Genomic DNA, 15140 nt, shown 5'->3' on the forward strand with positions numbered 1-15140 from the left:
TTGACACACTGAGCAAGCTTTCTGTACCTTGCTCCCAATTTAGGCATCTCCTTTAAGTTTCTAAAGTTGATGGGGTGTGTCTGCGCTGAACAACGCGTGACAAACTAAATTCAAGCAATACAATAAGACATAGTACTACAAACAGCAAATTTTTTAAATCCATTCTCATTGAAAATTGATCAAAAATACTTGAAAAACCATTTTATAGTTTACTGATATAAGAACAAGGTCAAGCTTGTAAGACACAAGTGTTACGTGATGACTTAGAAATTGCACCAACAATTACATAGTAGGGTTTATAAGTTTAAGTTCAAAGTCACAGAAACTGCTAGATGGCTAGAAGGAAAGACTCCAGAGAGACATCCTAGTAGATTTCCAGACATGCAGTTTGTGCATGGTTATTAAATGCTATTTGTTGCTAATGATAGATATTGGATTTGTCCCGGGACATTTGAATGGGCATGTTTTTAGTTCAAGAGGTAGATTCATTACATTTATTGTCAGATAACTCACTGGGGAAATCTTCAAAATCTGTTACTGTGTTCCAGATAATCCCATGAGCCCAGCACTTTATGCTGTCACTTTTTAAATACTTAGACTTTGATACAGCAGCACAGGCAACAGGAATTTGGAAGTGGGGATCGTTTGTTTGTTTTAAAAAAAATCAAGTCCAGGTTGAATGGGGCTTTGAGCAACCTCGTCTAGTGGGAGGTGTCTCTGCCCATGGCATAGGGGTTGGAACGAGATGATCTTTCAGGTCCCGCCCAACCCCTTATGATTCTATTATTACTTTATAATATGCATCTGTAAAAGTGACATTTCTTTGTCAATATTTGTCCCCCACACCTGTGAGGAAGTACTGTGGATTTCACAACTCAGGAAGGAACTCAGTTTGTTGTTGAATTGAAAAGCAAGTTGTGTTTTCTGGGGGAGGTCTTCTCAGGTTTACATTCTGGACCACTATCAATTACAGGCTAGTGCTATGACAGTACAGTGGGATTGCTGAATGTAGCTTCTTCCAGATGAAGGCAACTTCATTGCTCTCTACAGCCTCCTGAGAAGGGGAACTGGACAGGAAGGTGCTGATCTCTTCTCCCTGGTATCCAGTAGTAGGATGTGTGAGAACGGTTCAAAGCTGTGTCAGGGGAGATTCAAACTTCACTTTAGGAAACATAATTTTTTTACAGAGAAGTTGTTCAAACACTGGAAAAGGCTTCCTAGAAAAGCCTGTCTGTGATTAAGTCGTTTGGACAATGCCCTTAACAACATACTTTTGCTCAGCCCTAAATTGGTCAGGCAGTTGGAGTAGATGATCCTTGTAGGACCCTTACAACTGAAATATTCTATATTCTATTCTATTATTTTCTTTTTATCAATTAAGTAAAGAAAAGAAGTTATTCGGTAAAGAATATCTTGAGCTTTTGTTTTCATCAGTAGCTGTCACATTGTCCCTTATAGCAATGCAGAGTATACTTCTATGGCAGAACTGTATGCTGCATGGAAATAACTGATTCCTATAATTTGCTTTTTCTCTGTATTTTTAATCCACTGAATTCTTTAATTTTTCAAATGCTCTGGAAAGAAAGCAACTGTAGAAACCTAGTGAGTTTTGTTTACTGGTCCTGCTCCATTTAATTTGTCATTAGTAGTTTATTTAACTTCAGGCATATTTTGGTCATTAACAAAATTTTTACTCATTTCCCGAAAGAAGAATACGGTCGAGGTGAGATCTGGGTGTCTAGACTGTGAGCATGGAGAGCCTACCTAGAAAAACTCTTTTGTTCCTTATGGTGATCGTATCTTTAGATGACAACACTGTAATGCAAATGGCTTGGCAGGCTTTAAAGAGAATTAGCTACAAATAATCTCTGCGATTTGGATACTCACTGTTTTCCATGTTTTCTGCTGCCTGTTTTCTGACTGGTGCCCACCATTCTTTTGCTTGGCTGAGACTAAACTTGTATACCTTGCTATCAGCCTGATGTTTTGCAATCAAAGGGACCATCGACCTCCAAAGGACTTACAAAAGGCCCTCTGGTAGAATCGATGCTTGAATTTTGCTTTAGGCAGCCTGTCAGCTCTATCTAATCACAGTAATGTTTCTCCATCTGTGACTCTTTGTGTCTGTCCTGTTAAGTTGCTCAGAGGGGGTACTACTAATTTGATGAGGACAAACCATATCAAAAGCATCAAATCTGTTAGTCTATGCGATTTAGGGAACAACTGTCTTGCAGTTTAGATCTCCGAGAATTGGCGTTTTAGCCCTTGTGTACTTTGGAGTGAAGGTTTGACTTTCCCTCTGTAACAAAACAATGTAACAAGATAACATCTAATAAATTCATTCTATCTTCCCTCCATTCCTCTCTTTCTGCGATCGAAACATGGATTTAATCCAGACCATCTGAAAGCCAATCTTGCACAGAAAGTTTTTAACAAGGTTAGGTGAGTTGTCCTCTCGTGCAGTTCTCACCTAGCTCTCTGGATGGAGCTCATGCTGCTTTCAAACGAGCTCCGAGCCGGAGAGAAGTAGTCGGCTGTGTGCTGTGATGCTCCGTTTCCTGCCCTGTCCTTCCTCTGCTCTGTTCAAACCTTGTTTTATTGCTCTGTATTTGTCTGCCGTATAAAATTTGCTTAAACCGTGCCTGTCAACCTCGCGAATTTTCAACGGAGATCTAAGATTTTAAAACAAGCAAACAGACAAACGAAAAACAAGCAAAGGTTAATCTTCTTGCTGATTTAGCCTCTCTTTTTTTTTGTAAGGGTCATTAAATTTTGTCCTCATTCAAAGAACAGAGAAATTATTCAAATGAGGGCATCTCCAAGGGTGTGTCTGGCAACTACCTTTAAGTATGTGATCTGTGAGTTACACAGTTAAGGCAATGCAGAAAGACTCCCCAGTTGGCTGCCCAGGCACCCTGTGAGCTCAGGCCACCTTGCAGCCTCAGAGAAGGATGGCAGGTGAAGAGAGGGGGGAGAGAGAGGAGAGCCTTTTGTTTCACTTACAATGGAGGTGCAGCTTGCAGCCAGCTATGTCAGCCAAATGGTATTGACAGCTGCATTTTGTAAGTGCGGACTGCAGGGAAAAGGGAGAACCTGCAACTGAAACTTCATTGACATGACTTGTGTGACCCTCATCTTTAAAATAGTAATTTATTGCTGCTGCTCTTTAAAGGATAATTCAATGGAAGATCATCACTGAGATGTAAAATTGTTCCCTTTCTTGGGCAGGTGCCATTAATCACTATTTTTCCTTCATGAAATACCCTTTGTGCTTGGGATTAAGTGGAAGCTTGAAAAAGAGAGTTTTGCACAAATGTCTGGTTTTTGAAAGTTTGCAAATCTCCTGTAAAATAGCCTGTATTGTAGAAAAGTTAACGAGGTTTCTTTTGTTTTGCAATACTATTTTTAAAGTATGGGCGATAAGCCAAAAAAAGCTTGGTTTTCCTATAAGAAGATTTTTCTGTAACATTGTTAACTTCTTTAGGTCACGGAACACAAATCCCGAGGTCACTGTGCAATCGTTTTTTGCCTTCTGAACTTGCCTGCTGCTTGGCTGTATTTCTCTCTAAGGAAGTTGCATATGCAACGTTTGTTTACTTTGAATTTCTCTGAGCCTGAAGATTGAGGCAAGAGGACCTCAGGAAAATATAAGGACAGTCCATAACTATTGGTGTCTCTCTCAGGCAGTCTTAGGTACTTTTGTTTAGCCTAAGGGATTTGTTCTGCTGCTTCAGAGAACTACATCAAATCTCCCTAGATAACAGTGTAATTTAGGCCAATAGCCCTTAGGAAATCAGGAGCCATCTGTACAAGCCTCAATTTAACAAAGTATAGGTACTTTAAATGAGGTAGGTGTTCATAGGTTATCCTACTGAAGCGATTCTCTTCTCAGCTGGAACTTACTGGTCATACCAGCCCTTCAGTCAATTAACTGAGCCCCTGCTATCTTTCCTAGTTCTCTGTCATTTTTCTCTCTCCGCATTTGGGTGATTTCAGTACGAATGTGACAGCCATACTGCTCAGACCAGAGGTCCAATGTCTGCTTCGGACAGTGGCCAAACAGTAGCAGATGTTTGGAGATGAACATAGGACAGGGCAAGCATGAAGGGATATATTTCCACTATCCTCTCCTGGCCTCTCTGCAGCTCAGTTGCTTCCTGAACCAGAAGTACTGTCTTTGTATTTATTAATATTTTTCTGTGTAAGTTTGTCTAATGACTTTTTGAACCCACAGTTGTTATCATCCGTAACTTCCCAAGGCAGTGAGTTCTACTGCCTTACTGCATCGGCTTTTGCTTGTCTGGAAAATATCACCTTCTCCCCCTCTGCTCTTGTAGTGGGAAAACAAGAGAATCATAATTGCCTGTTCTTTTCTTGTGCCCACTCTTGCTTCCGTATAATGCTAGAACAGCAATACATCCAGGGAATATTTAAGCCTCCTGCATTTGTTCACATAGAGTGTCCAGGGTGTGCACTAGATACGGTTCTGAAAAATAGCTTTTAATTAAGATCTGAGACATACCCAGACAAAAAGGCCAGACATCACCCCTTCAAGAACTGAAATTAATCTTGTTTAATGCCATGCTAACTTTGCACAAAGATGACAAATCATCCAATCTGAAGAGTGGTCACTGGCTGCTCCGCAAAAAGAAAAAATGTCTTTTGTGTCTTGTGGTGTCTGTGGACCATCCTCTGTAAAATAATGCAAAAATATGACAGAGAAACCAGCCTTCTGTATCTCAAATGGCCTTATTCTAGAATGAAGGCTAGTGCAAGGCTGACAGAACACTACACTGGGTAAAAGAGGGGGATGGCATTTCTTTCCAGGTTCTTTTAAGATCACTTTATATCTTTGCTTCAAGGATCTCGGAGAACCTTGCAAAGTGTAAGATTGCCTCAGAGCACTAACAGAAGCTGCCAGACTCACTTCAGAAGACCTAGGAAAACAAGGAGAAATTTTGGAAGCCTATTGAAAGGCATTTGGGCACTTCACTCCTGTTTAAAAGACAATAGGGGTGCCTGCTGATTTTCAAATTTACTGCTTTTACTGAAACTTTGATTTAGACCTTCTTGAAACAACCTTGTCATTTCTAAACTGGAAAGCATAATTCTGCTTAGTGCCACTTGAACCTTGGTCACTCTTTTCCATTGTGGAACTAAGGTTTCTGAAATTAGGGTAGTCTCTGTCTGGATGCAAAAATTCAAGGTCCTGCCTGTATTGTAGAGGTTTCATTGCAAGGAACAATGAGCAAGTCTCTTGATAAAGTCGAAACATGAGTTAGTGTTCAGAAAAGGCAGACTCACATTTTAATTCTTCCTACATGTCTAAAGTTACCTTGGACATCAAATATATCACCGGGAGCTTTTATCTTTTATCTTCCTGGTGTAACTCATCTTTATTTTGCTGTGTGCATGGACATGTGAAGAGAAGGGGACAACTGGAAAGGAATCAGGAAGTGAAGCTGTGCTGCTCGGAAACAATGTAGGGGATTTGAAAAGTTTGCTCTATTTTCCCTGTTTTGGAATTTGGTCTGGACACTGGGGCTACTGCTCCCACACCATCCCTGAGAAGCTGTTTGGAAAATGCCGATGTTTAGAGTAACATTTTTCACCTAGAAGATACAAAGGACACAGGGTGCTTTCCTTCTAATGTAGAAGTATTCCACACTTTCTCTGAGTAAAAAACAGGACTTCACTTTCCCTCAGATTAACAACACTTCTCTTTTTTCTTTTTTTTTTTTCCCAGTCGAATGTTTACTTTTCATTACAATCATTAATTTTTGAACTTAAAGAATAATCTCCCTCAAGTCCTGAATTTAATTTAACCTTCTCAGGAGGACTGGGCTTTCCTGTTCAGTAACCACAGGAGACTTTCTTCTCCACTGGACAGAGCTGAAACTAATATCCATGGCATGTTTGTTTATCTCTTATCTCTGGGGTTAGATCACTGCTGTCAGCTTCTCCCTTGTTATCTAGCTCCTGCTACTGCTCACTCAGTTGTGCAGGGATGTCAGTTCCATTAATAACCTGAACACCGTGCAAACAGTGCAAAACAGGTGAAGGAAGAGGAAATTGTATTTAACCCCGATGTTGCAGCTGTCATTTTTCAGACTTGGCCATAACTCTGTAAGGCCAGTATGGGTGCATAACATCAAAACACTTGTGACAAATCTCATGCTTGAAATAGAAAGAAGGAGAAAGATGGATGGACACACCTGCAGATGACCAGGGACCAGGGTGAATCTGAAGTTTCTGTAGCAGAAAAACAACATGAAAGCATTGGTATGCCAGAAGACAGATTGCTTCTTCCAAAGGGCAGCAAGTCCTTCACTGCCCCTGGAAGTCTCAGGCAGTTCCAGCTTTAGCTTTCATTATCTTTGTTGCTTCACCAAGTCAAACTTCCTTCTGTAGAGGAACAGTTACAAAGACATTGTAGTGCCCCCAGCTCAGCAGGAACAGATATTGAAGTATGTAAGACCCATTCTCTGTATGGAGGAGTCTAAAAGGGCATGTTCAGGTGTCTACTTGTCATTACCTCTATTTTCAATGAAATGTGCATTTCCTGACTGTGGTGATCTCTGTGTCCTGTTCAGCCTACCTGAGCCACCAAGAGGTGGGAGTGAGCAGGAAGTTCAGCAAGGCAGGGCTATGGGCTGGGATTTCCACATGAATCCTCAGCCTTGGGCATCAAGCTGTCCAGGAACAGCAGCCTGAGCAGCACTTTAACTTGCCCTGGTATTGTACTAGTCATGGCAGTTTGAAGCAAAGCTGTGAAATATTTAAATGGCTTCAGGTACTAGTATTGTTAGAGTTTACTTTTAGAGGTGCTTTACCACAAGGAGGTAATTCCTTTAGAGGCCTTACAGATACCAACACACTGTGCCTAAGAATAAAGCCTTCTTCAGCTGCCCTTCTTTGTGAGGGAGCTGTGAGGTGTCATATGCCCAGTTTTCTGGGTAAGTAGCGAGTTCCACCAAAGTGAAAATAAATATATATGTATTATTTATTTATAAAATAAGAATATGCAAAGTTTGGAAATAGTGAGGGATTTGGTCTTGAGTCAAAATTAGAGCATTTCCTGCATATGTTTTTTCTATATTCTGCAGCCTACATTTTCCCCTATGTATACATTTGCTTTCTCCTATACATTATAAGGCATGGGCAACCTGCAGTATCCTTATTGGTACACTACTGGTCAGGGTCTCTGTTCAAGCAAAAGGAGTTTCTCCCCAGAGAAAAAACTTGCAAGTCCTGAGCCAAGTCATTCTTGTGTTTGGGTCCTTGGTCCCTATTTCAGTTTTAGAATCATGTAAGAGCAAGTCTCTACCATGCCTGCTCTCAGCTGTATCTAGACTGGATCTGATTCTCACTGGTGGCTAGAAACGAAAAGAGAATTTTTCACATCCTATTCACTAAAAAAAAAAAAAATAAGAAAAAAAAAATTGCTCTGCAACCTTTGCTTAAACAAAAACAACCTTGAAAAAGGTAAAAGAATATGAACTGATGGAAGCAGAAGCTAAGGTCAGAAGCTGTCCTTCCCCAGAACAGGTTATTCAGAGTTTTGCATAAAACTGCCAAAGGAAAAACTGTGGTTACCCATAACCCATACAGCTGTGAGGGAAAGAGAGGGTCCTGGCCCTTTCCTGGTCCCTGAGGCTGTTCCTCTCTCAGTGTTTGGTGCTAGAGATCTCTCCAGCATGCCAGGATTTTGGGGTCCTTGGGACTTGTCAGTGCAGTGGTTTTGTTAAACCTGTTGTTTTCCCAGAGCTAAACCAAAAACAGCAGAAAGGATTTTGCAGCAAGGTGGGTGTGTTTCTAGCAAGAAGTGGCATGAAAGTGGGAGTATGGATCGACTGATGAGGAGCTCTGGGGGTGAACAGTGGAGTGAATGCAGGAAGGAGTTTCAACAAAAAAAATGCAATATAGTAAATTCTGCAGCTCACTAACATGCCAAAGCCCAGTTAAAGATAGCTTTTTTTGTTGTGTCATTCCAAATCCTTGGGATTCTGGTGCAAAATTTATTTTGTAAGGATATGTAATGTAATTTCAAAAGACAGATACACAAAATTTGAGTTAGAGATATGTGTTTGGTTGAGATTTGTTGTTTGTTGGAGGGTTTTTTTGTTTGTTTGTGGGGTTTTTTTTTCATGTGTGTGTGTTTTGGTTTTGTTTTAAGAGAAAATTTAATTGGAAAGCATAGAGGATTGCCTGAAAATAAAGGCATGACAAGGTACAGTCTTCTAAAGTGCTAAGGATGTATCCAATATTAACTAGAGTGCATGGGCTATTACAGCCCCATCAAAGGCAGCTTTAGCAGCATATGTATATATATATATATATATATATATACTGGCATAACACTAATTATAGTCTGTGCTTCCAGCTCTTGTTTCTGGCTTGTTTAAAGTGCAGCTGGAGGAGCTCCTGCTGTCCACATATACCCCAGTATAGTCATACCCTAAGTGATCTGCAGGTTTTTAGAGGGGAATCAAGTGCAAAAATCTCCATGCTGGAGTGGACCTGTCACTGCTGCCATGGTGCTGTGATGCCATAGCTGGACCTAGTGCAGGCTCTGCATATCTGTGCACTATCTTTTCTTCTGGTCTGTAGGCATGATCCCAGCTCCCCTGAGAACCCAGAGACCTTTAAATCTGCCTGAAAAGCTGTGGACAGTAATGGTTATGTGTTAAACATGTCTTTTGCCAGGGACTCAGTTGTGCTGCTGTAAGTGCACGTATGTATTATATAATTACAGAGGAAGAAGACATTTGTTGTATGCCATAAAGAAATTTATTTCATTTACAGAGCTGTGGTTCTGTTCATCAAAGACAGCATTTATGTCTGTCACATATAATATTCTATGTATAAAATAATGGAATTGTGGTAATTGCCATACAGAAGTTATAAATGAAAAATATAATTTAAATAAAATGGAATTCTTAGCAAAATTAAGGCAAAGCTGGCAGCAGAATGAGATTGGAACTAAGCTGGTAGGAGAAAATATGAGTAGGTCTATTAATTATATTGCTGCATTGAACTGAGGAGTTACATTTGTGAATTTTTCACAGTGAATTTGTGTATTTATAGAAGTAAAACTGTTTCACATTTTCTGTGATCAAGTTCAGTTCTATTGCTAAAAAAAAAAATAAAATACAGGATTAGTTTAAACTGAAAGTTTAATTCCAGTGAAATTGTCATCATAGTGCTTGAACCACTGAAAGCCAGAAGCAAAAGGGATTTGGGGCTGGGAAGAGTGACATTTTGATGTGTACTGTTGCTTTTCAGTCTTCTGTGCATGGCAGCCCTAGTAAACTTTTAGGTGCTTGCAACTTTATGGTTAGTAATAATAATATTGTCATTTATCGTCTAATTGTGGATATTAAGACAGAATATACAATCCCAACCAACAGTTTGCTCTGAAAATTTTGTCTCTTTCACCTTTGTTTCCTAGGATGGTAATGTATGGTATGGTATTCTGAAGTGCAGTAGGTAATATTTTCTTCTCGGTAGGTTTTCTTTGAATGAGGCTTTGGTTTCAAAAGATGATGAAGACGAAGAAGTAGCTGATGTAACACACAACTCATTTGCTGTTCCTTCCCCAGTTTTCCACATTATATGTTCTGAGCACTTGTACTAGTTCCAACAGTTGCTGGGTCTCCCTGTGTAGTGAGGGATTCAGCTCATTGATCTGTCAGAAAATTAGCTTGGGGAAGAACTTGCATGGATTTATGCTGTGTTAGTGAGCTAAACAGTGTCCCAGAAAGATGTGGCGAGAGCTGAGGCAGTGTTTGGAGGCTGTGGGTAAGCGGAAACATGGAGAGAGATGTGAAGAGCAGGGGAGAAGCGCAAGGACTAGGACATATTTTTTTCATTTGGCAAGACAAAGCTGTCAGATGGGCTCAACTACTTTTAAAACCACAGTGTATGTTTTACTGAAAACAGCCTTCTGTGTATGTGATGAGTGTGATTATTCACATAAGTCTGTCTATCTATCTATCTCTATCTATCTATCTGTCTATCTATCTATCTATCTATCTATCTATCTATCTATCTGTCTGTCTGTCTGTCTGTCTGTCTGTCTGTCTTTAACCCCTAGCCTAAAGCTATTACAAGAGTGGAATGATAGCTGTATTTTCCATCTTCATAATAGACTAATTTAGAACATCAAAACCAATTACTGAAATACAGAGGGGAGGGTTATGGTGCAGTGTGAGGTGGTGGTATGTGAATTATTAGTAAATGAAAAGCTAAGTCTGTAAATCGTGAGAAGTCTACAGACCTTACATTGTTGTGATATGCAAATATAAGAGAAAAGTTAAAGCAAAAGTTTAACAATAAGTAGTTTTATGATTAGCTATGTTCTGGAGTATGGATTACAGTCAGTTCACTGCAGGTCAGGCACTCTTAAAAACAACCATTTTAGGCCAAGTGTTCATATTTGAGTTGCCGTTTCACTTTTGATTGCAGTTGATGATGTGCAAGTCCCTGACATTTTATGTGGCTCCTGCATATGAATGCATGAAATAGTACACACCATTAAGGCAGGCCCAGTCCATCTCTCACTCAGGTCAGTGGGTCACTTCCTACTGATATCTGTAGAATCGGGCTTTAGCCCAAGTTACAGTTTTCTGTATTTTGCACTTTATTTTTCTAGTTTTTCTATACATAAAACCTACATAGATGCAGTGATATTTATGCAGCAGTTTTAGCAGATGGCTCTTGAATCATCTGTTTTCAATGAAAAATGAAAAGACCAGACACGTACATAAAGGCTGAATTAATCTTTGTAATTAAATGGAACATTACTTTGCTGTGAATTATTTTAGCTTTCAGAATGTATTTCATGCTAATTTTTCAGTGAACTGTAATTGTATTAAATTTTTATATTTTTAGAAGCTTGAAAATTATCTTCACAAAGTTATTGTGAATCAAGTTGATATACAGAAGATCTGTGTCAGACTCATAAAACTTTGTCAGGGTGAGATATATGTTTTGTTTTGATTTACTTTGGGTTTTTTACAGCAAGTACAATACGTCAGTAAGTGATGTTGCTAGCAGGCCTATAAAATACCCAAATTATATTCTGATTGTCAGAAGGCTCACATGCCAAGCCTGGTTGTCAAGTGAAAATTCAACCAGACTGGAAATTGGGATGCTTTGTAGCATTAAAAAACGTGTGCGTTCCCACGTTGGCAAGTTATAAAGTCAAAAGTGAAAGGTCGTTTATTATTTTGTGTCTGTAGTAAACTGACTTGCAATGCTCTCATCCTGCCAGAAAGACATACTGATGATGAAATCCTAACTGTGTGCAAATCTGCGGGGAAACTTCCATGCGTAATTAGCGGTAGAGGGAGTAGTCCCACTCTGAGTCTTCTGCCATGAAGCCTGCTCTCTCTGGATGCTGGGATAGAAAACAGTTATCATGACTTACTCTAAAGCACACTGCTTCTCTGCGTCACCCCCTGCAAGAGCCTGTTGGTTTTAGTGGCAGGGGAGGAAGCCTGCAGTGATGAGTTTTCTTAATTTATTCGACAGCCTAAGGTAGGCTGACTACTTAATAATAGCTGGGGGGAGAACCCCATCACCTCTTTTCTTCCTGTACACATGGTTATTTAATATGCAAATTAGAGAAAGGAATTAAATGAGCCTTTAAACCATAAAAAAGTTGCTCACTGTGTATTTATGTTGGATTCATGTGCAATTACCTCACGGCTGGTTCTTGTACATTTGTCACATTTCATTTGCTTTCCCTGTATGCATGTGCATACCTCCTGGAAGGGCAGCCTCTTAAACATACTTTTAATCTTATCAAGGGGAAAATACTGAATTCATTATCAAAGAGCAAGCCAGTTGTAGAAGAGTTATCTACTTGCTTGTGCTGTATGAATGAGTCTTTGAAATGCTGTTAAATATTACACAAGTGAACAGAAAAGAGCAAAGTAAGCAATATCCAATATGAAAATTTAGAAACCTGCTCTTAATACAATGCTTTCTAACTAGTCTACTGTGTAAATTGGGCTGTTTGCTGGGCTTGACTGAATAGGCTTGGGCCTCATGCAAAGCCTGTGGGAAGAATCTGCTGTGGTAGAAGAGATCCAGATGGATGTGGCAGATATTCCACAAAGAACCAAAAATGTTCATGCAGTGAAGTGGGGATGGACATAGTGTGGTCACAACCAAACAGCTAGCACCATGCGTTTCAGGGAAGGGCCCATCTCTGCTTCTTTCAACAAAGAAGCACTGCAAGATCTAGGCTGCCTTCATAGTCCTCTGTGTTTACAGCCAGTGAGGCATGAATTTATTTGCTTTTATTCGGAAGACAGTCCAAGAGCTTTTATTTGGAAGACAGGAAGAAATTAAGAGTGCCTTTAAATGACATAACACAGCTCAAACTCAAAAATGTTCTTTTATGTGCCAAGAAAAAAAAAAATCGATAATTTTTGATCGACACTGTACTGGCTAAATTATTAATGAAATATACGGACACACATAATCCTTACTTTTTCTTTAAAAGACTCTCATGATTTTTCACAAGTTGTGCTATAAATTGTTTTTAGAGGGTTTGCTTTTCATCATGTAAGTTGGGGTTTAGATTAAATCTGTTTAATCAAAATGTGAAGGGGCTCAATTAAGTAGACCCAACACAGAGGCTACTGTGATTCAGATGGGTACTTGGGAACACTCGGAGAATATTAGAGATTCGTCAGACTTGTTTAAGCAGCTGATTTAGTAGAAACTAAAACTGATGAGCTTTGCTCTTTGCTTTCTCAAGACTAGTTGCAACTAGGATTGAAGCACTGGAAATGGAAAAGGAAATTTTCCAGTTCCTTGCAAAGTTCAGTCAGCTGGACCTGACAACACCATCAGGAAAAAAAGAGACACTCTTGATTATATACAGACTTGCAGATGAACTGTGCTTTTTCCCCCACTACCACCTTTTTATCCCCAGCCCAGGGACTTAAAATATCTTGAAAAATGCTCTACTTTCTGGAAAATTGAGAAAATGTGTTGCAAGTTAATTTGGCTTGTTTCATATTTCCTGTTCAGCATTTGTCTTCCATTGTTTTTTTTTTTTATCACTAGGGACATTTGCATGACAATGGGATCTTTCTTGTTTAAGAGATCATCTGCTCCTGCTGCTAATTGCCTACCTGAAGTTGTAATCTTCTGTTTATGACATCTTAATTATCTCAACCACAATTAATTGTGATGTCACAAATGGAGGATTATGACTTCGGGTTGGAAATGCAATTAAGAAATTGAAGTTTGATGAAGCAAAGAGGCCTTCTTGAAAAATAAAGGAAGGGACAAAATAATTTTGATTAAATGAAGGCAATCCTCCATGAGCTTCCTTTTTACAGTCATGGAACAAACATTTCTAATTCTTCCTGTCATAGAAGGCCCTCTTGTACTGAGACAGTCTGGATGGGGAGAAGAGAGTGAGAATTTCATTGTGCAGGAAGGGAGATCTTCCAGGGGGATCATCCCTTGAACAGTCATTTGCTGCAGCAAGAGGGAAAGAGAAGTTAGTGGACCCCAGAGAGGTTCAAGCTTTGCCTGCAGAGAGCAGAATGCAGGGTTGGTATGGCTGCAGTTGGTTTAAAGACCTGTCCATTTATAGCACTTCATATCTTGAATAATAACGTTATCTCTTATTCATGATTCCATTCTTAGAAAATTTCTTTCATAATCCCTGCTGTCCCATTCCAAATTTTAAATTCATATTCATTTGAGTTTAGACATCTGAGTGTCCTGGGTTTAGCATTGGCTAAACCATGACACTGAGTTTGAAGAACAGATTTCCAGAAGAGCTATTTTTGAGTGGAGAGGAGAATTCCAAAGAATTCAGCAGAAATTATATTCAGCATCCTGAAAACATACAAAGTAAAAGCTTTGTGCTACCCCTTTGTGCTACCTTTAGTCCACCATGTCTTTAATTTATTCTTTGAACTTGTAATATTCGACTTCTTGGTAGTTGCCTTACCATTTTGTATCCTGCTGCTTTTGTTCTGGAAATATGTTGTTTCCACAAAGATGCTGGGTGGTTGGTGAGGGGAAAAGAAAAGCCATAGGCTGAGAAATAGTTATATCTGCCAACACTTTGTTTTATTTTTAATTTTTTCAAAGGCAAAGGCAGTTATGGCAAAAGTTGGTTACCCTCAGTTTATAATGAATGACACATATATTAATGAAGACATCAAAACAGTAAGTGTCAGACTTGCAGATTTCTTCTTTTACGTATTGCATCCATCTTTTACATGTTGCATCCATTCTTTGCTCTGTTTCACTGCTAATCAAAGAATCAAAGCTTCTTTTTTGTTTGGCGTGCATCTGGAGTTCTGCTTCCCTGGTTATTTTTAGATGTTGAATTAAGCATGCTAGCTCTAATGTCTAAATTGTTGACCCCTGTCTGTCTAAGTGAGATGACCATGAGGCCTGCTGGGAATAAAATGTGCCTGGGTGCAAAGAACCTTACTGCTATTAAGCATTTTAAAGGTTAAGAATACACAGCCATAAATTTTGCAATTACTTATATAAATGAAGCAAACCAAAAGCATTTATCCTCAAAGTAATGGTCTTCAAAAATAGTAATGCATATTTTCTTAAAATATCACAATTTATGATGCCCATCTCCTCTCCAGGCTATGGAATTTTTTTATGGTTGTTGCTTATAAGTGTACCTAGAGGTCCTAACCAACGCATAGGCCTAGTGTGCTGGCTGCTGGACAAGGATACTGTGGAGGCACTCCTTCCTGACTCACTATCTGTTCAGCCTAACCAAGGCAGGAAGGCAGATGATGAACAATAATATATTTTACCATTTTTCAAAGGGCAAAATGTGGCATGCATGTCCTTAATTTTATTCTACAGACAAAGTAGAATCACAACTTGATCCTGAACTGCTAAGGTACAAGAGTGCTAGTCATCTTAGCCAGAGAACATGAACAGACACTAGATAGAGGCATAATTTATTCAGAAAACTTTGAAGAACTAACTCTACCAACCTAGTACTTGTTCTTGGAAAGAGCAGAGTAAGATGGTGCTGTGAAGGCAGTGTAATGAGAGAGAGGGTGTGACCAACTTTATCACTCATTGTGCAGATCTTTTTGCCTAGATAAGTAGTAATGTCTAGTGAAAAA

At 39.3% G+C, this 15140-nt stretch overlaps 1 protein-coding gene across 1 annotated transcript in view; it reads left to right on the forward strand.

Moving 5' to 3' along the window:
- LOC133218286 (phosphate-regulating neutral endopeptidase PHEX-like) overlaps positions 1 to 15140 on the forward strand; it is a 75696-nt gene that overhangs the window by 50236 nt on the left and 10320 nt on the right. Inside the window, exon 13 of the mRNA XM_061364611.1 lies at positions 14128 to 14205. Within this exon, the coding sequence (XP_061220595.1) occupies positions 14128 to 14205 (78 nt within the window). The remainder of the gene's footprint in view (positions 1 to 14127; positions 14206 to 15140) is intronic.

Source organism: Neopsephotus bourkii, unplaced genomic scaffold (genome assembly GCF_033783945.1).
Source record: "Neopsephotus bourkii isolate Nb327-2 ecotype Australia unplaced genomic scaffold, CSIRO-AGI_Nbou_v1 NB_1234, whole genome shotgun sequence".
NCBI lineage: Eukaryota > Metazoa > Chordata > Aves > Psittaciformes > Psittacidae > Neopsephotus > Neopsephotus bourkii.